The 23124-nt window shown below is 40.9% G+C and overlaps 1 protein-coding gene across 3 annotated transcripts; it reads left to right on the forward strand.

The window, feature by feature from the left end:
* sap30bp (SAP30 binding protein) lies at positions 1 to 19524 on the forward strand. Of its 3 annotated transcripts, none has more exons than XM_080871941.1 (10): positions 1 to 154; positions 1713 to 1822; positions 4769 to 4813; positions 9371 to 9410; positions 14578 to 14666; positions 17170 to 17261; positions 17377 to 17489; positions 17565 to 17674; positions 18308 to 18395; positions 18789 to 19524. In XM_080871941.1, the coding sequence occupies exons 1-10, from the start codon at positions 13 to 15 to the stop codon at positions 18965 to 18967; spliced, it is 1008 nt and encodes a 335-aa protein (XP_080728067.1). In that variant the 5' UTR covers positions 1 to 12; the 3' UTR covers positions 18968 to 19524. The 3 variants fall into 3 exon arrangements, with proteins under 3 accessions (XP_080728067.1, XP_080728068.1, XP_080728069.1); XM_080871942.1 differs by having other exon boundaries at positions 17565 to 17623; XM_080871943.1 differs by lacking the exon at positions 1713 to 1822 and having other exon boundaries at positions 32 to 154.
* Positions 19525 to 23124: the final 3600 nt, after the last annotated feature.

Raw genomic sequence — 23124 nt, forward strand, 5'->3', positions numbered from 1 at the left:
GTTACCGTTTTGATGACGTCAATATTCTGCGACCCACCGTTTATGCGATACTACACAGAAATGGCGAGCGGTAAAAAGAGTACGCTGCTGTCGTCTTTAGCGGTCTATGGAGATGATTCGGAGCCCGACTCTGACCCTGAACAAGAAGAATCAGGTATATAAAAGTATTTAACTTCCTTTCATACGTTTAACGACTATGAAATACTTTGCTGTAGGTCCGCCAGCCTTACTGCGGAACTTCATGTAGGAGCTAACGTTAGCATGTAGCTAGTTAGACGATCTTCATGTTCATGTTGTTTTGTTCGTAAAACATAATATGCGCATATTTCGCTGGATGGTGTTTTTTTATTGAGAGAAACTGTTGCCAAACGGAAATTAACATGCGTCTTTAGTTAACGGAGGAGGGTGCGTTTTGTGTCAGGATACCGGGTTGTGTTCTTGACTCCGAGATAACCTTGTTCACTGGTGAGATAGGCCCTTACTCAATTCTCAAGTACGCGAGTCCGGACTTGCCGAGAGCACGAACACGGATTCGCGATTTGTACAATTGGAACACCAGCGTACTTGATGCTGTCACAGGTCCGGAGTTTTTACTGCCGTCCCTTTGCCTGTTTAAATCATAAGAACTGTCACTACACAGAGATGTGCTTCTGAATGTGGACGATGTGTCTTCTGCATGCAGTAATACAGTTCTGCTTGTGTTGAATGATGTAAACAAACAATCGATCTACGCTCTTCAAACATCAAAATTGATCATTTGATTATTTTTTTTTATGACACATCCTCTGCTCTTTGTAATTTAACGCAATCTTTCCGTTTTCGTATTTTGGATATGATTTTTGAGTACACCTTCGCAGTAGCAATCGACTCCAAAATAAAGCTACCGGAAATGTACAACTCTATATCCCAGTATATTTTCCCATAGTTGTGATCCACTGGCAGTTTTCATGTTGGCCTTATTATGTTTATTTCTCATATCGTCCTTTCTTAAAGAGCCAAAGCCTGTCTGTTGGCACACAGGGACCAAATATACTGATTTGTTTCTGGATTGCTGGATTATGACTTGTGACATAAGATCATTGTAATCCTAATTTTACTAACCCATATTTCAATTTGTTAATGGACAGAATAATTATCAGATTAATCTCAAATTAAGTAGTCATTAGCTACAGATGGATGTGCGTAATGTACTCCACTGGAAGCAACTACACCAGTAGTAAAACCGCTTTACATTAATAACCCATTGATAAAATATACATCAGTATAAGGGGACCTTTTTGTCCACTGAGCTCTTCTAATTTTAAAGCTTAAAGTAAATTTCTTGAGAGCGAGAGAAATATGACATGTGGTTGTTAGTTGGCACAGAAGCTTTCAGAGCAGGGATTCATGAGTAAGTGCCAATTTAGGGAGTCGGTAAAGTTTTCAGAGTATAGTGACCATTAGTGAGGTCCCAGTGTTGCTAAGCTTTAGTCTAGGCAATGAGGGCTAGAACAGACAATTTAAAACTGAGGACGAACTCTTTCTTTGGCTATTTCCTGTTGTCTCATAGGCTGGCTTACTTTGAGGTTTCAATAGTTAGAATGATATCACTCAAAATTAGTTATGTGTGAAATAAAAGAATGATTTTGCTGCCTAATTGATTTCTTTTACTTCTGTGTCTTTGTGACACCCCCCCCCCCCCCCCCCCCCCCCCCCCCATCTCGCATCAATAGGGGGGCGTGTAGGAAGCCTTGTATATCGCTATGATGAGGATGACCTGAACCAAACTGTGGGCCCAGAAGAAAAAGAGTCTGCAGATGAAGACAGCAGAGAAAACAACTCGGTCAGTTTTGAATTCTGAGCTTTCTAGATTTTATTTTTACTCATCAATCAGTTCCATTCCACTGATGTCTCTAGCTGACAGAAAAATAGTTCACGTGTTGTGTGCTCTCGGAGTATGTGGTGTGTTTTGAGACATTGAATCTTCACTGAGTACAGAGGGGTTTGGAAGGCTGATTGCTTGGTTGGATCTGCATCATAATCAGGATCTCCCCACTACAAAATCAGCATCACCAAAGTACTTTTTTTCCCTCTTTTCTTTAGTTTTACGTTCACATTATTTGATTTCTTATAAGCATAAGTGCAATCTTCAACATCCCCCAAAAGTTGATTCTGTTTATCTGGATGTAGCGTTTTCAGTGGGAGAAACGTTTCGTCACTTATCCAAGTGACTTCTTCAGTCTTGGCTGACTGCAGGTTTCAGTACATTTGCATAATGACTGAAACTAGCACGCCCGAAGGAGCAGTGGACTGGGAGATCAGTTCATTGATCATTAAGATGCAAATTCTCATGACCATTGATCAAAGACCACTAATCAATGACAAAATCTTCAACATCAAAAGGCTAACGGTTGGCTAAGACAAACCATGGTTCCTCCTTTGTTTGATGTTGAATGCCACATATGTAGTCTTATCCATGCTTGCTTTATGCTTGACCTGGGATTGCACGAATCCAATCTGTGGGTGGTCACTGACAGCCTGTCTGCCTGCAGAGAATGTTTGTGGTCAGATGGAGCCAGGGTTAAAAAAAGAAACTTGTAATACAACTGATCTTTGAGCTATCTTGTCCTGTTGTTGGTCTGTCAGCAAGCTTCAGAAAAGACCGAACTTTTAATGTACAAAGAGCTGAAGATTAACAGTGTTTAAAATCAATGAAGTGTCCACTGCAGGCGCTGTCTGTACTTTTACTGTTTTTACAATCTTAGATTTTTCCGCGCTTCTCCTATTCCCGGTAATCTCTGCTGTCACACCCCTCCCTATTCACTTGTCAACCAATCAACATTCACATCCAGTGACGTGTATTTGGGATTTTGCGGTGGCAAGTTTGTGATGGGTGAAAACTTCCGTCTGTGCTCTGTCCAAAAGCAAACCAGAACGCAGACTGGCACATTTTTGGGACAATAAATTATGCTTTAGTTACTTGTTAGTTTTAGAGCTTATTCTTAAAGTGCTCCATTACAATGCTGTTTGTTTTCTCTGGCATCTTTGTGCAGATTACATTAGCTCACCAAAGTCACAATATAGACAATGTTGTTAGGCTGAGAGCGGGTGCAGAGCAGCCATACAGAGCCAAGAACATATACAAGCATTATTATGAGAGCGGGTATTAGTGCTTTACTTTTTTTCCCCTCCATACTATTGCTGTAGCCACCTTTGCAAATGTTTTAATTTGCATCAAACTTTAAATGAAACTGTAAATTTTTGAAGTGTTCTTTGGGCACACATGTATCACACTCTTAACAGGGCTTGCAAAATTTTTCCAGTCAGGCTACCAAAATCTATCTCTGCCCTGCCTGTCGGGCTATCATAGGAAGGAAAAATATATGTCGATGCTTTTGCATTCTTTCGAAAATGTAGCTGAGCAATTATGTCATTGGCATCGGTGAGCCACTGTCAATATGTGACACATTGAAATCGCGTTTGAATTTGCGCTTGTTTTTTGCTTTCACTTTGCGACCGCGTGAATGGTGTATAGAGAGCTTCAGCACTGATTGGTGAGTGACGATTAATTGCGCACCAATTCCTCTGACGTCGTCTTATCGGTGATTAGCTTACTATTCAGACATGACAAGTGAAATCTCTCGCAGCAAGCTTAAACATGTGAGAGGTTGATTGCGCAGAGAATCGCTGACCGTTATGTAAGTACGTGTGTAAAAGCAGCAGGATTTACGCCGGTGTTTTAGTTCTGCTCAGCCAAATAAGACAGGTCAGGGTGAAGAAGGGACAGCCAAAGAAAAGCCGACCACAAAACGGAAAAGTTATGACAAATCAGACAATGAGACAAAAAAAGCGCAGCTTTTTTGGTTTCATGGACAAAAGAATTTCTGTTGGAATATGACGAGCTAAATAACATGATGTTCTGCCAGGTGTGTTGTGAGTTTCATTCGATTTCTGAGTCGACAAGCGCCTTTGTTACTGGGACCAGTAATTTTAAGAAAGACCCCATCAGAACCCATGAGAAATGCAAGAAATGCATTATTGCTCAGTCTGCAGTATGTTTCCCGGAACAAACACCAATTGCAAAAACATACTAAAAATAAACCAAGCACAAGAAGAAGTCCTGAAAAATCTGTTTAGAACAGCGTGCTATGTTGCAAAGAGTGAACTACCACTGGCAAAATTTAGCAGTCTTTGCAAACTTCAAAAAGCAAATGGCCTCGATCTTGGTTCCACTTACCTCTGACCCGTGACTCCAGTGGAAATGTCATATTCAGGATCTGACACAGACTGATTCATGTCCTACACAGTTCTTACAAGTTCATAGAAATTTCTGTTCAATGAGAACCAAGTATTTGAGTTGATGATTGTAATTTTTATACAATGTTGTGATTTGTATTTTAACAATTTTTTGATTAATTTTTGTTTCTGTTACAATATTATACTTTAATGTATAATATTGTAACGGAAACAAAACATAAAAAAATTGCTCTCTTTTTTTTATTCGGGCTACCTAAATTTATTTTGGGCTACCAAAAACTGAAGAGTGCCGGCTCAAAGGGCTACCAGAGATTTTGAAATTTTGCGAGCCTTGCTTAAGTTGCTAGAAATCACAGTCAGCCTTACAACCTCCCAGAAATGCTTTATTTAAGGCCCACTTGTAGATGAAATAGTTGACTAATAGGTTTTCAGCCCAGTGCTGGCTGTTGGTCCTGCTGCTCGGCTCCCCATTATGGTCTCTTTTCCTTTTTGCCCCTTACAGTGTTAACCTTCTGCATTTTTGTTTTTATAGGAAGTGGACGAATCTGACGAGGGGAGGGACGCAGATGACTTTGAGGTATTTGAACACTGTGGGATTGATTAGATTTAGTGATTAAGCCTGATTAGTTTGTCATTCTGTTTTGTGACTAACCTGAAGCACAGCGATGGCGGCCACAACATGCAGCGATAGAGCATATTCACTAGATGGTGCTGTGGGTTCATGGATTTGAAGTACGCTATGAGTCACTGATGCATCTTCATGTGTGGCTTAAAGTGAAGAGGCGAACCAGCCGTGTTGATTCTGTAAAGCACACTACTTGGACCTTCACACCATACTAACCACACCCTTTGTATGTGTTTTCAAACTGTATGAGCCAGACGGTGTGCCAGCTTCCTGCTGCACTGTTTGGCAGAGGATGTATAGCTTGACTGAGGCTTTGATTTACAACATTTCTGTGATGGCTGTCTGAGGGGATTTTGTGAGTTTTGCCTGTTGGTTATGCCACATCATGAAGTGATGGCAATGAAAGGACATTGCAGTATGGTAATGATAACTGTGGTTCATGATGTGGTTTCTCAGTGCTGCGTGTATCAACATGTAGAGCTTTATTGCCATGGAAGAGAAACATTTCCAGGAAAGTTAATGAAACATATTCTGTGTACTTTGTAGGGAAATACTTCACTTTCTTCTGTTGGGATGTGGTGCAAAATGAAAATTAAAAAAACAATTTGCAGCTCTCGTTAACCCGTATTTTATTCACTATAGAACATAAGAATCCTATTCACACCATAAATGAAGACTGAGACCACCTCCTCCAAAGGGTCTCAGTGCAGTCGATTTGTTTTACTAGCGTGATTACCATGTTCACATCTGCACAAGTGAACTGAGGTAAGGCAGAAGAAAACCAGTTTGATTTAAATGGAATAAACCTTCAGAGAGATTACAATGAATATCTGATCATTTAAAGTATATTCATATAATCTGGAGAATGTCTGTGTGCAAAGGACAGTTTTTATTTTACAAAGCATCCCAACTACTTTGGAAACGTGCCCATGTGTTTAGTAGTGTTATTTAAACCTGCTGCAAATACCTTTTGTGAGCAGTTGCATTAAAAACAGAGGTTGTCGTGTAATTTTGGCTACGTTGGGAGAGAGAGTTTAAAGCCTCGATGTGTTTTCTTGCTTTTGTTACCATCACTAAGATATTGTTCTAAAGCAATAGGATACTACTCATTTTGGTTTTGCTAGAAATTCTGCGGTGAAATCTAGCAGCAGTGTAGTTTGCATAAGCAGATGTTAGGTCAACAGGCTAATATTTGGGTTTAGATTTAGAAACCCAAAAAGAGAGTGAATGTTTATATTAGCTTTCACTTTGTCCTCAAACTTATTGTCGTTTGCAGTTGGCTTATCTGTGAATGGCAGCTGTTAGGTGTTGGTGTGATACGTGTCTTAATTGAGAGTGCGCAGTGCCTCATTTAACCACAAAGACTGTTGTGCTCGATAAGAACTGTGGTTGGATATATCCAAGTTCTCCTTTAATGTTTTAGATTGTACTGTGATCTAGTCTGAGATCTTAAGAAAACATTGAGTTTACACATTCGGGCATGGGGAACTGTCTGCTGGAATGGAGATAAAGGGGATAATCTGTAGTGTGAAGCCTTTGTATTGTCGATAAAGTTGATAGTTCTTTTTAGATCTGTGATAGCTGTGCAGCAGAGCCCCCTACTACAGGAGAACGTTTCCTTGAAGAGCGTGCATCAGAGTCCCTATCGCTTAATTTCAAAGCACTGTTTCTGTTAGTTGGTGACCAACTGAGATATTGAGAAGAGGGGATCTGTTATGTTTCCAGTAATGCTTATTTAATAATTGCCTGGAAGTTTTAATTTTCAGTAAAATGGATTGTTCTATAATCTTGCTCATAATTTTTAAGCTTGCTGGAGGATATGTTAATTAAAAATAAATAAATTAGACAAACTAAATGTCATAAGTGACAGAGCTCTGAAATATTTAGAGATATTATTGTCCAACATATCTGAGAGTAGTGCTCTGAATTTTGGGATCCTCACCTTCTAGTACCATCTGGTGAAAAAGTCAGTTTTGTTTTTATGTGGTGTGACCAATTTATTTCATTTACACATTTTTTAACCACTATCTCGACTATAATTCTCATTCTGTTACCCAAAATCTATGTGGTTTTATAAATCCAGGCAATTCTCTCCAGTGTTTCGTTTTTCCCAGTTTAACATGCTAACAAGTAGCACTAAGGTGTTAAGTGTTCCTTCGAGGCTAATGATCCTGGAGCTTGAACACTAAGGAAGGAGAAAAGCACTTGGCTGGAAAGGATGTGCAGCAGGTTAGGGTGATCAAGGATACCGATGGAAATGTCATAAACAAAAGAAGAGAGTGTATTGAGAAGGTGAAAAGAGTACTTTGAGGATCTCATGAATGAAAAAAATGAGAGAGCAGATGGAGGACAGTTAGTGAATCAAGGTGTGCAGAGGATTAGCAAGGAGGAGGTGAGGCCAGATACGAAGGGTCGAAAAGAGGTTGGCCCAGAAAAACGCTCTGAAGATAATGAACCATACCAGGAGTTGTTGAAGCTAGATTAAGGAGAGACGTGACAATCAGTCAGCAGCATTATGGCTTTTTTGCACTGCAGATGCAATGTTTCCTTCTGAGAGTGTTAAGAGTACAGATCAGAAGGAGCCTCACTGTCTTTGTAGGTCTAAATGGTGGTGTTTGAAAAGAGAAACTGTGATACTGCATGTAAAAGTGGAAGGGAAGTGAGGGTGGTGCACGACATGTATGAGCAAGAAAGATGACAGATGAGCAGGTTTAAGAGAGCTGGAGGTACACTCTCAAGAGAAGAGGAATATTTTGGACAGAAGAATAACAGCAAGAGTAATGGGGAAGGTTTGAGATGGTGAGCTGTGTGGTTTGGACACAGTGACGCTGAAAAAAGAACCACAGAGATCATTCATGAATGTAGTGAAAGAAAGTTATGTGACACAAAAAGGATGCTGGTAATAGGATGAGATGGAGGCAGATGATCCACTGTTTCATCTTCTCAAGGGAGCAGCCCAAAGGAGAGGGAAACAAAATAGTAGTAATAATAATAATAATAGTAATAATATTCCTGCTATTGTAGCAGTGCTGAATGAGTCTGTTATAAGAGGGCAGCCCACATGCTAAAATGCTGCTGCTGCAGAGGCCTGAGTTCAAATCCACTTGGATACCATTTTCTGTGGATCTTCCACACACAGAACTGTTCCTGGTGAGAAACAGACTGAACCTCATGTTCAGTGGAGTGCTCCTTTTAACGAGGAAGCATATCGCTTTGTTTATACAGCTGATACAATTAAAGCAATCCGGTCAGTCTTAAATCGTTTTTTCCCAGTTTGCTGGATGTATACAAAACGCTAACAGCTGATATTTCATACAGCTGTCTCACAGAAATCCCATCAAGAAAGAAGAAAATGTAGAATTAGAAGTAACCCCCTTATGGTGTATTCAACACCATATTCTGTTATTATAATAATGTAGCATTGGCCTTTATTACACTGTTTCCAGTAATTAAAACTTAAATGAGTAGATACGTGATCAGCGTCCCTCCAGTGAATAATCTTTTGGTATATGTGTGGTTACAAGTCCGTGTTTACTCATGCTAGACAGATGGCTTGACGATGTGCACAGTTAGCTGAAATTAGAAGGGCCTGTTGTTGATCTGAAAGGGTGGTAATATTTTTGGTGTGGCCTTGTGAGACGGCTAAATTTATATTCTCTGTACAAAAGTCCTCAAAAGCTGCTTACTGTGACCTTACTGTGAGGGCGAGCTAAAAGGGGAAGCCGTGCCAACTGGAGGATCAGTGAAGTGATGAGTGTTTTTTTTGTTTTTTGTTTGTTTGTTTGTTTTTTAAATTAATTCGTTTAATTTTAAGCTCTGTATCAAATAGTCTAATTTTTTTTTGCTGGGGTTCTTTGCTGTATTTACATGTCTTTCTGCCGTCCTCCCTCCTCCACCACCACCTTGTGATTTGGCCCACTTCAGGACAGTTCTTTGATGTGCCCGTGCAGTTGCTAGGTGACGGCATGATTCCTGTGAATAACAGCGCTGTTCTTTTGTGCTGAACCTGTGTTATGCCCACAATGCTGGCACAATAGGCGGCATATTTTAAGGGCTGTACAAGACTCCTCCTCCTGCTGAGCCAAGTCGTTCTCTGGAATCTTCTCTAAGATTTACAGTTCAGGCTTCTGTTACTGCTAAGAAACTGCTCTGTAGTGTGTGAAGTCTGCTTCTGGGTTCTGTGATTTTTAGGTTTCAGGTATACAGAGAATGAGCTTTTGTCTTTAGCGCTCTCTTTTTCACCTGTACAGTTTTCCAATTTCATTGTACCATTGTACTATGTATGACTGTGCAATGACAATAAAGAGTTATCTAATTATCTAACACCTTTGATTAGATCATTCATCTCACCAACTAAACCCTAGCAGGAATCATGGTCTCATAATATCTATGACTGATGCTGCGTTTATTTCCCACCATCGAGCACTAATGATAAAAAGAGGCCTAAATGTCCCCTGTTTTTTCATTTTTCTGCCCTCCCACTCTCACCCCTTTTCTTGTGATTTCTAGATCTCAGAAGCAGAAAAAAAGGACCCCAAGGAGCTAGTTGGTGAGTATACGCATGAACTCGCATGTGCTCACGCAGAATATAGAGCGGCAATTAAAGGATTAAAGTAATCCTTGTGCTCAATCTTTAACTTTGAACAATAAACTGACCCTACACAGAAGTATTAGCCCAAGCCTGTGATATATTCCCCACTGTTGTCCACAAGCTCTTAAAATGGACTTGATTTAATATTTAAAAAATATTAATTTTTTTTTTAATTTTAGTGGAACCCGACTTAAAAATTAATTTCTTCCCAAGGGTCTTTCGTAAGTCGCAAATTTTTGTAAGTCGAAGCACCCATTGCACGTTTTGAGTGAGGCGATGCTGATTGATAGGCTAATTGCTAACTAGAACCACAATGCGTCGTTCAAGTGGAACAGCGAAGCGCAAGTACGGAAGCCAAGGGGTTGTCACATGATTCGGAAGGCATTGTGGGCATTGTAGGCTTGGCTGAGCCAATCAGAGCCAGCGGTTTCGTTACTCGGGCATTTTGCCGTAACACGGGCAGAAATATTGCCGTTCAGTGCCTTCGTAACTTGAATTTTTCGTGAAACGGGGTATTCGTAAGTCAGGGTTCCACTGTATATACAGGGTGGGCCATTTATATGGATACACCGTAATAACATGGGAATGGTTGGTGATATTAAAGTCCTGTTTGTGGCACATTAGTATATGTGAGGGGGAAAACTCCTCAAGATGGGTGGTGACCATGGTGGCCATTTAGAAGTTGGCCATCTTGGATACAACTTTTGTTTTTTCAATAGGAAGAGGGCCATGTGACACATCTAACTTATTGGTACTGTCACAAGAAAAAACAATGGTGTGCTTGGTTTCAACGTAACTTTATTCTTTCATGAGTTATTTACAAGTTTCTCTTTGTTCACAGCCATTAACATGTCGAAGAGGTTAACATGTGAGGAGCGGATCGAAATTGTGTTGATATCTGGTGAACGCAGTAACCGGGTCATTGCAGCAGATTTCAATGCAAGACACCCTACGAGACCACCCATCTCCCATGCTACAGTTAGCAAACTGCTCGCTAAGTTTCGTGAAACTGGCTCAGTGTTGGATTTGCCAAAATGTGGACGCAAGAAAACTGTCACTAATGAAGAAACATCAGTGGCTGTCCTAGCTTCATTCAGCAAGAGCCCACAGCGTAGCACTCGCCGCATGTCACTGGAGACTGGCATTAGTCGAACATCCCTTCGGCGGATATTAGCTACTCACAAATGGCACCCTTAGAAACTCCAGCTACTGCAGCATCTCAACGAGGATGACCCAGATCGGCGCACAGAATTTGCAGAATGGGCAAAACAAAAATTGGAACAGGACCCTCAGTTCACACAGAAGATTTTGTTCAGTGATGAGGCAAACTTTTATGTGAATGGTGAAGTTAACAAACAAAACCACCACTATTGGTCTGACACTAACCCACATTGGATGGATCCCTCCAAGACTGTTGGAACAACAAAAGTGATGGGTTCGACATGTTAATGGCTGTGAACAAAGAGAAACTTGTAAATAACTCATGAAAGAATAAAGTTACATTGAAACCAAGCACACCATTCCTTTTCTTGTGACAGTACCAATAAGTTTGATGTGTCACATGGCCCTCTTCCTATTGAAAAAACAAAAGTTGTATCCAAGATGGCTCTGAGACTTTGCAGCGACATCAGCGGCCACCTTTGAACTCGTAACTATGTAACTGACTGTAAAGATGAATGAATGAATGTAAAGATGCAGACAAGACCAGGAGGCATTCATTGCAGTGAAATGTGGATGGCTATAATTATACTCCAGTACATTAGCCAAACTTTGTAGAGAAATACAGTTTTAACATAAACTGTATTTGAAATACAGTTTATGTTAAAACTGTCCAATATCCAGTGACTGAGTGATTATAAAGATGGTTTTCCAACAACAGCCTTGTTGCTTTGCTGGTTAGCCACATAGAGCTGAGATGGTTATTGCCTGGTTAAAGTTGTAATCTTTAATAGTTTAGTTTTATCCTTAATGAAGCCCACCTGAAATGAATTTAAAAAGATGTGATGATATATAGATGGCTGCTACGATCATCCAGGAGGTACTAAATTGCATTCGATTTACGTTAGAGCTTGATATCTTTGCAGAAAACCTGTGATTCTTTAGCTGAATGTAATCCCCGGGAAATCCACAGTTTGCCTTTTTTAGTCAGGTGTAAAAAATATATTTAAAAAAAAAACAAAACAATTGTTGTAGAAAATTACACCTTTTGGAAAAAGTACAGTATATATTCTGACTTATCCTTTGTAGAACCTAATAGCACTCAAAGCTGAGTGCCTCAGACATGGCTGTAATTATTTGCTTAAAAGGATAATAATACATTTGTTGAATTTCTTTCAAAAATATGTGAAAGAATCAGATTTTTTAGCAATGCCAGCTGGGTGTTGGTACAGTAGGTGTATGAATCACTACCTAGACCTAGTTGACTTATTCAAGCCTCTTTGTCCACTGACTAATAAATGAAGGACTAACAAGGACCTGGCAGTGGTTAGTGAGTAATGACTGATCTGTACAGGTGTGTAAGGAAACATCAAATCAGGCAGGATATGAGTGATACAGGGAGTGGCGTTTTATACACCAACCTCTTAGACTGTAAACCTCTGGCACTGACCGTCTCTCTCTCTGCTGTTGGTTAATGCAGCCCCCAGCTGGATGCGGATGATGGCACAGATTAGGCAGTGCGACACCCATTCGACATGTGGTAATGCATTGCCACGAGGGTAGACAACTCATAATTACAATTAAAATTATGTGATTTCTCATGGATTAAATGTTTTATTTTGAAAGAATGTCTCGCAGAAAACGAGTGTGAGAAGAGTTGTGTAACATATGTTTATAAAATGGATGAAAATCATTTTAAAAGGTGTCAGCACATCTCACTGTGTAATATCTGCCATCACTCTCCACGAGAGGAATGGCCTCTGCTCACAAATAATTTCCCGCTACCGTCACCTCTTCCAAACTTCTAGCCTGGCTCAGGCATAAAAACAAGTCCCAGAGGAAAAGGAGATGCACTAGCGCGATTTTAAAGCTTTCAAAGCAGTTGCTATTGCCACGAGTGTACTGTAGTGTCAGTGTGACTCATAGCCTGAGCCCGGACCCTTGGCATTCCTGCAGTGGAGCTCGGCTCCTCCGTCTTGTCTGTCAGTAAATGTCACAGAGCATCTGGCTAAAAGCCTTCTGTCAGCAAGCTGAAGATGGCTCTTTGTCTGTTTACTGAAGGGACGGACATTGTCTGCCTTTCCCAGAAAAAAACCCCCAGGGCACAGACTTTGACTTTCTGTCTGTTTTTAGGAAGACAGATGGTGATTTAGAAACAGAATATAATCTTTTCTCTGTCTGTTTATTACTCTCAGATTCTTCCTGTTGTTTGAGAATATTCCTTCCCATGCTGAGCTGAATAATTAGCAGGGATTTATTTATTTTTGTATTTATTACACAGGCTGTGATTTATTCACACTCACACTGCTACTACCATCCGACGCACTTTAGTGTTTAGAGTTTGTACAAGGGCACAAAATTGTGAAGTAAATCTCAGGTTGTTTTAAGTGGATTAGCAGGCTTCCACACTGTTAAACCTTGTTGCAGCAGCACTGTTAGACAGTGTTTGCAAGTCTTTGTGTAGAGAGAGTTTTGTAAAATACCAAGCTACCACCTAATGCCTCTGAGTCATCGGACTTGCCTTGTCAGGTTTTTATTGTTTGGTGCTACAGAAGTTTTCTGTCTCTAATAACTGAGGTTTAGTGCCACAGACTATTTACACAAGACCAGTTCATGTTCACGTAACTGAATATCTCTGTATATCTCTATATATCTCTAAACTAGTTCACATCTTAGGCATGCGTATGAACCTATGCACATGCATGCTCAGCTTTACTTTTGTGTCTAGCCAACAGAGGGAACGCCCTGCCCCTCCTTTACTCCAACGGGGGAGGTTAACTATAACCATATCAGTTATCCAACAAAAGGGAAAGAGAGGTGCTCCGCCTCTTAGTCTTCTGACATGCGGGCAATCGGTGCACCAAAACAGTATAGACATGTGCGCCTCTGTGGACCCATATGATCATGATCAGCAGGCTGATGAAGATAGAAAATGATTAGCATCGTGTCTGCACACGAGCAGAGTTCAGCTCTGGCACATGTTGCTTAACTGTGTTGCAGTAATGTTTCTGCTCACATAGAGCCAAGATGATGCAGTCTCCATTATTTCCAAACACAGGTTTTCCACTTTGCCTAAGTCCATTTTAAATGATGGCTTGCTAAGAGAATTGTCTATTTTTAATCCTGTAACACCTGAAGGGGAGCTCAGGTTTGGTTTTTGGTCTTGTGTCAGGAATTTGAATATATACTCTGATAAATGACTTTGGGTCTAACGGGATTTTTTCCCTTATGTTCCCTGATTGAAAGCTGGGTGGGATGTTTTCTTTTGAATTGAATAAAAACATTAAATATAAGAATAAAAGTAATTGGGTTGTGCGTATGTGATGATGGGATTTTGCTCTGCTCTGTAAGCTAAAGTGTGAAACAAGACACAGTAAGCACGTTCTTTTTGGTCTTTTCATGTCCAGTCAGGTTCTTACTTGTCAGTGTTCTTCATAGAGCTTCAGCAGACACGAGTTCCTCCATCTGCACATACATGCACACTTGCAGCATCTACTCACCGAAGTACTGACAGCTCTAAATGACTGTGTCTGTGTGATTAAGAGTTAGTGACACAGAAGAATGCCTGGCCTGCAGTCAGAGAGAGCAGAGGGAGACAAGTCGAGCAAAACAAAGGAGACGAAAGGAGTCTGCCTTCTCTATACAAGCCCCAACAGCAGCCACTCCCTGCCTGGGACATGCTCTCTTCATACCACACTGCCCTGTAAAACTTACTGGCACACACTTAGGAGTAAGATGAACACAAGGGTGCTCAGGAATTCTCCAGTAATACTTTGACGCACATTAATCGAGTTTCTTCTCCAATTCATGTCCGTATTCCACCACCACCTCTCCAATTTCTCATTTGGTGGATGTACTTCTACATTTTAGCCGTCTAACGTAGCTAATCCTGCATGTAAAGACACGCAGGGAAAAGCCACAGAGGTGAAAGCACATTAGGCTTATGTTTATTTTTCTTTCCTTCCAGCTCTGTTTTCAGAAAAGGTGAGAAACATGTCACCTGACGAGATCAAGATCCCCTCCGAACCCCCCGGACGCTGCTCCAGCCATCTACAGGTACCCAACACCACTGCTAAACGTTCTCTTAACCACATACATTTCACTTGCAGCACACGCTTTAATGCTGTTGTATCATGCAAGCAGCTTGAGTAACACCACTTAGGCCACAGTTATGCCTGCTAATCAGATTGGGGGGGGAGGGTGTGGTTAAAGCTGGGGTTTGGGGTTTTATAAGGGCTTGATTGAATAATCTGGGGTTTTGTAGACTTGTTTATGTGCTGGATAACTACTTTCCAGGTAGTAAATTCATCCTCCTAAAAGAACTTGTCATTAGCTTAAAAAAGAAGAAATTGGTTCCATGGGGAGAGAAAACAGTCTGCGCTCACAGCCTTGGCATAAGATCAGATTTAGAAACCAAGACTTGAAACGCTAAAGGTTCGAAGCTGCCTCATCCACACACGAAACATATGGGATATTTATGCACTGAAAATAACCTCCTGTTGACACCAAGCGACTCATTTAGCTTTCACTTGTTCCCTCTCGGGTTAGAAATACATTCTGGTGGCGACATAAATCCTGAGGCGCACCCCTGTAATTAAACCGGCACACAGTGTCATCCTCAGTCTGCTCAGCATCACCGCCGCTGATTTCTTTTCGTTGCTTTGCATTTTCGGCGCTTCCAGCTTCAGTCAGTTAGGTTTGTCTTCTGAGGAGCAAAGGCAGGTCAGGACATACAGCTGACTTAGTAAGTGAACAGCTCAGCAGTATCCCCTCTGGGCTGACACTCCCCCACCTATCAGACGAACAACTAATGATTCACCTTCACCATAACAGCCTGGATATCCCTGCCCTCTGGGCTCAGAGGAGCTGCAGCACATGTACTCTCACAGTATGGCTTAATTGGATTTCGCAAATATTCTGTTTTTCCTGTCAATTCACCAGCGCTGGAATGTAGCCACTTTGTGAACTGTTTCCAAATGCCTTTTGCAATCATACCGCGACCTTGAGATTAGAGCAGATTAGAGCGATCCACTGGCTGCCAACTCACTGAGCTCAGTCTGAAACTCGGATATCTCTGGAAAAGATTTGTGTTTTAGGAAAAGCTGACCACAATATCTGTTTTTATTTTTTATAAGTCTGCATTTGTCAAAATTTTGCTGCTGGAAATTCAAGTGAAACCTTCTGAGGGAGAGGCAGGAAGTGTCCAGACTGGTCCAAAGCAGAGCAGCAGAATCACTATCATGTGTTAGCCTAATAAAAAAACAACAACAAAAAAAAACACTTGCAACAGCTCCAATAGTTTTATCAGTCACCAGTAGGTTTGTTGGGGCTTTACATCAGTGTAAAGTAGATATTTGACTATTGTACCTGTTATAGAGAGTGTGTCAAATTGGAAGACTTGTAAAGATGTGTTTTCTTTTGTAGTTTAAAAGTTAAAATGTGACAACATGGTGTAGACAGTCTGCAGCAAGTGTCACTCACAGTTTCCTCTTGTGCATTTTTGGCTACTTCTTTAATAAAAAGAGAAATAACATCACTGCCAGTGAGTGCTTAAATGCTGACAGTCGTCAGCTATACTTGTATAGGTTATCTCATAGGATCTACATGCATCAGTGCAGAAGTATAAATGAAGCTTCTAATGTCATTTGTCCAACCAAAGTGGTACAACACCTAAGGGTTGCTCTCTAACAAATGCATAACTTGTAATTACAATTTAAGTGGGGCATACAGTTACTTTAAGGGTGCAGAGTGTCCATAGTGACAATGCTGTGAGCATGTTTGTTTTTGCATTTTCTGTGGGAGTTTATAGGGATGGACTCATCCTGGAACAAACTGCATATTTTGGTGCTGATCTATTCGCGACATGCTCGCTGCTTGCCTTCAGCCATTAACCTTGTTTATTTCACTGTTTATTGACATCCTATTTGTGGTTTTACATGTGGCAGAGGGATGCTTATTGAACCTTGAAAGTAAATATAATTCATTATAGTCCAGATATGTTTAATATTAGTGTGCTTGTTAATCTCAAGAATCCACACAAGATATTTTAATTAAGTCGGGGATTTATTGTGCACATTTAAAGAGTTTACTTGAGGAAGGTCAGAAAGTGCGTCTTCAAAAATAATTTTTTGTAGTTGTTTACATCAAATTATCCAGCCAATAGGGATGGCTTTTTAGAAAACACTAATATTAGAAGCACAGGAATTCGTTTTGTTGCTGTTAACACAGTAACAGTGGACCTAGACATGTAGTGATGATAGAGATACCTCTATGGATGAACAAGAGCACTATCCTCTTATTTCTTCTTTTTCTATATTAAGACCTCATGCATCACTGTGGATCTGGGTACATGTGCCAGCTCTATGTGGTTTAGTTGAACGTGGATGTGAAATATTTCTCCGCAAATTCAGGAAACTCATCTACAGTAACTCCATTCCTGGTATAAACATGTTGTTTATTTCCTAAGTGACACTGCATTGTGACACAAGTGAAGTGAATTGTAACAGCGGCGTGTGTGTGTGTGTTCTCTTCCTTCACCAGTTTGTTTGTTTTGTAACAGGAGAAGATTCACAAGCTGTATGAGAGGAAGCTCCATGGAGATTTTGACACAAACGCCCATATCCAGCAAAAGAAGGAATTTAGAAACCCAAGGTATGCAGCTCAGCTGGAGAATGCACCCACACCGTCAAACGCACACATGGGCTGTCAGCTACACGTGACAGCAGATGTACTGTTTGACTCTTATGAAGCTCCTCTTTGTTTTCAGTATTTACGAGAAGCTCATTCAGTTCTGCGCCATAGATGAACTGGGAACCAACTACCCAAAAGATATGTTCGATCCTCATGCCTGGTCGGAAGACTCTTACTATGAAGCTCTCGGTAAGTCTTTTTATTTTCGCTTACTTGTTCTTTGTGATTTCATATCAGCGCTCATAATTGCTTTTAATCCTCCAGCCAAAGCTCAGAAGGTGGAGATGGACAAACTGGAGAAAGCCAAGAAGGAACGGACCAAGGTGAGCCTAACGACAAAGAAGAGTGGATTACTCTGTCAGTCTGCATCAGGGGCAAGTCTCCACCAGCTGTACTTCATTTCTACTTTACCTCCATCTGACACACAGAAATCAATGTTGCCAAGTTGAGCTCTCGTAACAGCAGCTCGGGCCCAGCCCAGGGCAGATGTACTTGTCGGCTTCACCCATTCTGGGTTGCTACATAAAAACCAACTGCTCCCCCCACCCCCCCAGTATGTCTTTCTTTGCTATGGATTCTTTTGACTTTATGCTGGGCATCATTTCAGACAGCTAAATGCTGGGGGTGATGGGAGTTTCCAAGGACAATGTTGTTTAAAAACATAGTGATACCTGCTGCCATCAGCAGCATCATTCCTGCTGTTGCACTGAGCTGGACTTGAATGAACATGTAGAGCACAGCAGCTATTCTGCCTGATGTGAAATGAACTCACTGTTATGTAGCTACAGTATTCAAGCTAAGAGACATCAGAGCTGTTCACAGTATTTGTAGTTGTGCAAAATGCTTCGCTTACATATTATTGTAACCTCTGCTGTAGATTCTTAAGTTGAGCTTTTCAGTGACTGCGGTCAAGTTGTTTTTTTAAACAATAATAAATCAAACAATTTAAACCAGTGTTTTAATATATGTGTGTGTGTGTGTGTGTGTGTGTTGTTGTTTTTTTCCAGATTGAGTTTGTCACGGGGACTAAGAAGGGCACCAACCCCTCCAGCACAGCAGCCTCCACCACCAGCAACACCACAACTACATCCACAGGTAAAGCACTGCAACATCTGCTAGCTTCAGCTGCTCCAGTAGTAGTGTGATCAGATTGGACCTCAGGTGTACACGAACAAATGAGGCTATTGGGTTAGTGAGGTACAGTCCAAAAATCTTAAGCCACTTCTTATTTGTTTCTATTTTGCTTCCAAGAAGCTGGCTCTTCTTTTTCTTTGTGCTTTTTCAGGCTTTTTTTGTTTGGTAAGCCATTGTTACAGATAACAGACACAGTAGCAAATAAACAATTTTAAAATTAATATCATTTTTAAACGCTTTGTTGCTAGCAGGCGGTCACAAAAATGAGATGAATGATGCATCCTGCCAATCGGTTAATCCAGAAAACACAGACCTGCTCTTACTGACTCCTCCCCTGTGTTTACTATGTCACAGATGCCCAGAAGAGGAAAAGTAAGTGGGACTCTGCACTCCCTGTGACCCTGGCCCAGCCCACCCTCATCACAACCACAGCCACGCTGCCCGCCGTCGTCTCTGTGACAACAACAGCAAGCGGTACCAAGACCACCGTCATCTCCGCAGTGGGTACCATCTTAAAGAAAGCAAAGCAGTGAGGATGATGAACGGGCTGCAGCGTGACCGACGGCCTGTATTGTGCTGCAGCCGTTATATGTGTGAAAAGTGATGGACACATTTTCAGAACCAGCCCACAAATTCTTTCTGCTCCTCGTGGACTCACAAAGACTAAAAACTGCCTTCTATCTCTGGGATTGTATCTGCAATTATGGCATCACAAAGCCAAACTGACCGCGGGGACAATACTCCTCTGTAAATCTGATGCATGCAGATCTTTCTAAACAAGCGACTATGTCATTGTGCTTTTTTCTTTTTCTTTATTTGATGGCAACATTTGTTTATTTAAGACAGGAAATTGTTGAAACTGTAAAAGGGTCCCTCACAGAACAGATGTAGTTAAAATGTCTGAAGTTTATTTTTCTATACATAGTTGTGGTACAGTATTTTCATGCCTGCTGTAGCACTCGATTGTAATCGTTCTTCTGTAGCACAGTGAATGACTCTGAGCTGAGATGTTTGTTTTTTGTTTTTTTTTTACTCTTGTACGTATGTATTGATAAGAAGGTGAATAAATGGATGAGATGTTGCCTTTTCACTTGGTTTCTCGTCATTTGCGCAAACTGTGATCACTCAGTCCTCTGTCATTTCACATATGGCTGCTTCTAGGAGAGCGTTACGTCTTTGTGCTTTGAAAGGACGCTCCGTGGTTATCCAGGAACAAGCTCTTATTGACTGCACACATTGGCCTGAATCTGGACTGAAGACTCTCTCTGGCTTTCGTGCAGATGCCGCCAACACATTCAAACAGTTTCTATCTTTCAGGGCGAAGCATCTGCGTTCCAGGTGAGGTTATGCTCACTCTAACCTCACACTCCTCATCTGACTTCTCTAGAAAGGGGAGTGTCAAGACATTTATGTGATTATGAGGTACTGTAGTGGGTTAAAGCTGGCAAGAATCAGCAGGCTCTGAATTTTAAAGCAGCAGCACGTCCCATTGAGTTATTTTTAAAAGCTGCACATAGTTTTTCATAACCTTTCATACTTGGAAGGTGGGTGCAGTCCTTTAACTTGCCTAACTAAATATCTGAAATATGCAAAAGTAAATGTCTTCCTTGTTTTCCGGTTGTTTATCAGAACCTCACCCTGCGATCCCAGTCATGATGTTGTCGTATAATCATCCATGATGGCCTGCAATTAGACTGATGTAAATATACCGTGCACAGCTTTGCGATTAACTTTATACTTTGTCCTCAATCACAAGCTGACTTCCTAAATTGGCTTTCACTCATTAAACCTTTGGTATTAGAGGCTGGAGAAGACTCTGCGTTCTGAATCTGAGCTGTCGGTGTGACTCCTGAGGGAGGTTTAAAGTGCAGATTATGGTTTAGCACTGACTCATTTATGACATTCAGTTGAATCATACCCACATTTGGCCACAAGCCTCTATAGAAGTCATGCATTTGGTAGAGTTGCATGTTCGTGTTCTTATTGCATCTCAACATGTTTTTGCAGAGCCTGGAATGCAAATGAATGGCTGAAGACTGCTGGTGGCACAACTGTGATTTCTCCAAGCTTCAGTGATTTAGGATAGAGGAAATACAATTAGAGCCAGACTGGAGCTGATTGGATAGTTGTTTTATCACGTTTGGCTGATGTTATCTGACTTGAAAGCTTATAACTTGAGCCCTGTGCTTTGGCGGGGCCTGCCCTGTAGTGCTCTGTTTGTCCCATAGTCATGCCTTGCAGGTTCCTGGGAGCACCTGGCAAGTCCTCCCTGAGCATTTAATAGCTGGAAGTTGCAGTCTTAGATCTCTCCATTGACTCAGCGTTATGCTATTTGCTTCATGGGCTTTACTTCAGCTTTTACAGTTTACACCACCAGACTCTTGATACATTTAATATTCAAACAGTCATCCAACTGCTAAAACCCTGATAACACTGGTAGAATTTGGACAGTGAAAAGTTAAAGGCCCCTTTTTCCTGAAAACTGTCACATTAATTCAGCCATCTAGAAGTTAAAATATACATATGAAAATGGGCATGTATATACAGTGGGGCAAAAAAGTATTTAGTTCCCCCACCTAAAATGATGACAGAGGTCAGTAATTTGCACCAGAGGTACACTTCAACTGTGAGAGACAGAATGTGAAAAAGAAATCCATGAATCCACATGGTAGGATTTGTAAAGAATTTATTCGTAAATTAGGGTGGAAAATAAGTATTTGGTCACCTCAAACAAGGAAAATCTCTGGCTCTCACAGACCTGTAACGTCTTCTGTAAGACGCTTTTCTGTCCCCCACTTGTTACCTGTATGAATGGCACCTGTTTGAACTCATCATCTGTATAAAAGACACCTGTCCACAGCCTCAAACAGTCAGACTCCAAACTCCGCCATGGCCAAGACCAAAGAGCTTTCGAAGGACACCAGGAAAAGTATTGCAGACCTGCACCAGACTGGGAAGAGTGAATCTACAATAGGCAAGCAGCTTGGTGTGAAAAACCAACTGTGGGAGCAATCATCTGAAAATGGAAGACATACAAGACCACTGATAATCTCCCTCGATCTGGAGCTCCACGCAAGGTCTCATCCCGTGGGGTCAAAATGATCATGAGAACGGTGAGCAAAGATCCCAGAACCACACGGGGGGACCTGGTGAATGACCTACAGAGAGCTGGGACCAAAGTAACAAAGGTCACCATCAGTAACACACTACAACGGCAGGGAATCAAATCCCGCAGTGCCAGACGTGTTCCGCTGCTGAAGCCAGTGCATGTCCAGGCCCGTCTGAAGTTTGCCAGAGAGCACATGGATGATACAGCAGAGGATTGGGAGAATGTCATGTGGTCAGATGAAACCAAAGTAGAACTTTTTGGTATAAACTCAACTCGTCGTGTTTGGAGGAAGAAGAATACTGAGTTGCATCCCAAGAACACCATACCTACTGTGAAGCATGGGGGTGGAAACATCATGCTATGGGGCTGTTTTTCTGCCAAGGGGACAGGACGACTGATCCGTGTTAAGGACAGAATGAATGGGGCCATGTATCGTGAGATTTTGAGCCAAAGTATTGAGTTGTATTTTTGTTATTGACCAAATACTTATTTTTATTTTACTAATTTTACTAATTTACAAATCCTACCATGTGGATTCATGGATTTTTTTTTCACATTCTGTCTCTCACAGTTGAAGTGTACCTCTGGTGCACATTACTGACCTCTGTCATCATTTTAAGTGGAGGAACTTGCACAATCGGTGGCTGACTAAATACTTTTTTGCCCCACTGTAGCAGTATATTTGTTTTTATGTTTAGGTGTTTTTATAAACCTTCATACACAATTAAAACCTTAGTAAGGTTGATTATTCATTTCTATTTTGTTTTTTCTTTTTAAACCTTTTCCCCTTGGGTTATAATTCATAAGGAACAAGAGAGGGCACACTTTGGAGGTGAGCCCGCCAGACACACCCAATGTACAGCTTGTGCTGAGCAGGTTACAACTTTACCCCATTTATCCACTGTCATCACGATATGACTCAAAAATGTGTACACAAAAACCCTTATGTTAATACATTTTAAAACTTGTGTTAATGTAGCTAAACCTGATTTAAAAAAAAAAACCCTGAGCCACTATTTAATAAAACTCCATTTTCCCCCCTAACCCTAATTAACAGCTAGCTACAAAGGAGTACACGGCTACATTAAGAAAAAAATATCTACCATTTTGGCAATAAAGTAAAAAAGTATTAATATTATTTTGAGAAAAAAAAAAGTCAAAATGTGAACATTACAGTTTATTTTCTTAATGTGGTCCTAATACTCCCTAATACTAGCTAAACCTAATTAAAACAAGTGTTACTTTTTCTGTTAGCATATAGCATTTTACCCCTAAAATGACAGAGTAGCTGTGTTTTTATTGAGGTAATTATTCACATAGTCTGCGTTACTACATGTCAACCTCATTAACACAGCTTTCTATTACAATGTAAAGGGTAGTTATTTGTGCTTTTATAGAGATATTTGACATGAGGAAATTTTTGTTGCTACACTTCAACGCACAGTTTTACCAAAGTTATTAATTGGTAGCATGATTGTTTTGTAGCATACATGGTTGCAAAGCTGTGTGTGAAATGTGTGCGTAGTAGCAGATTTATTAGTGGGAAGAAGAAGAACGGGGAGACGCCATTATAAGTGGTGA

This window comes from Rhamphochromis sp. 'chilingali' (genome assembly GCF_963969265.1).
Source record: "Rhamphochromis sp. 'chilingali' genome assembly, chromosome: 22".
Classification (NCBI taxonomy): domain Eukaryota; kingdom Metazoa; phylum Chordata; class Actinopteri; order Cichliformes; family Cichlidae; genus Rhamphochromis; species Rhamphochromis sp. 'chilingali'.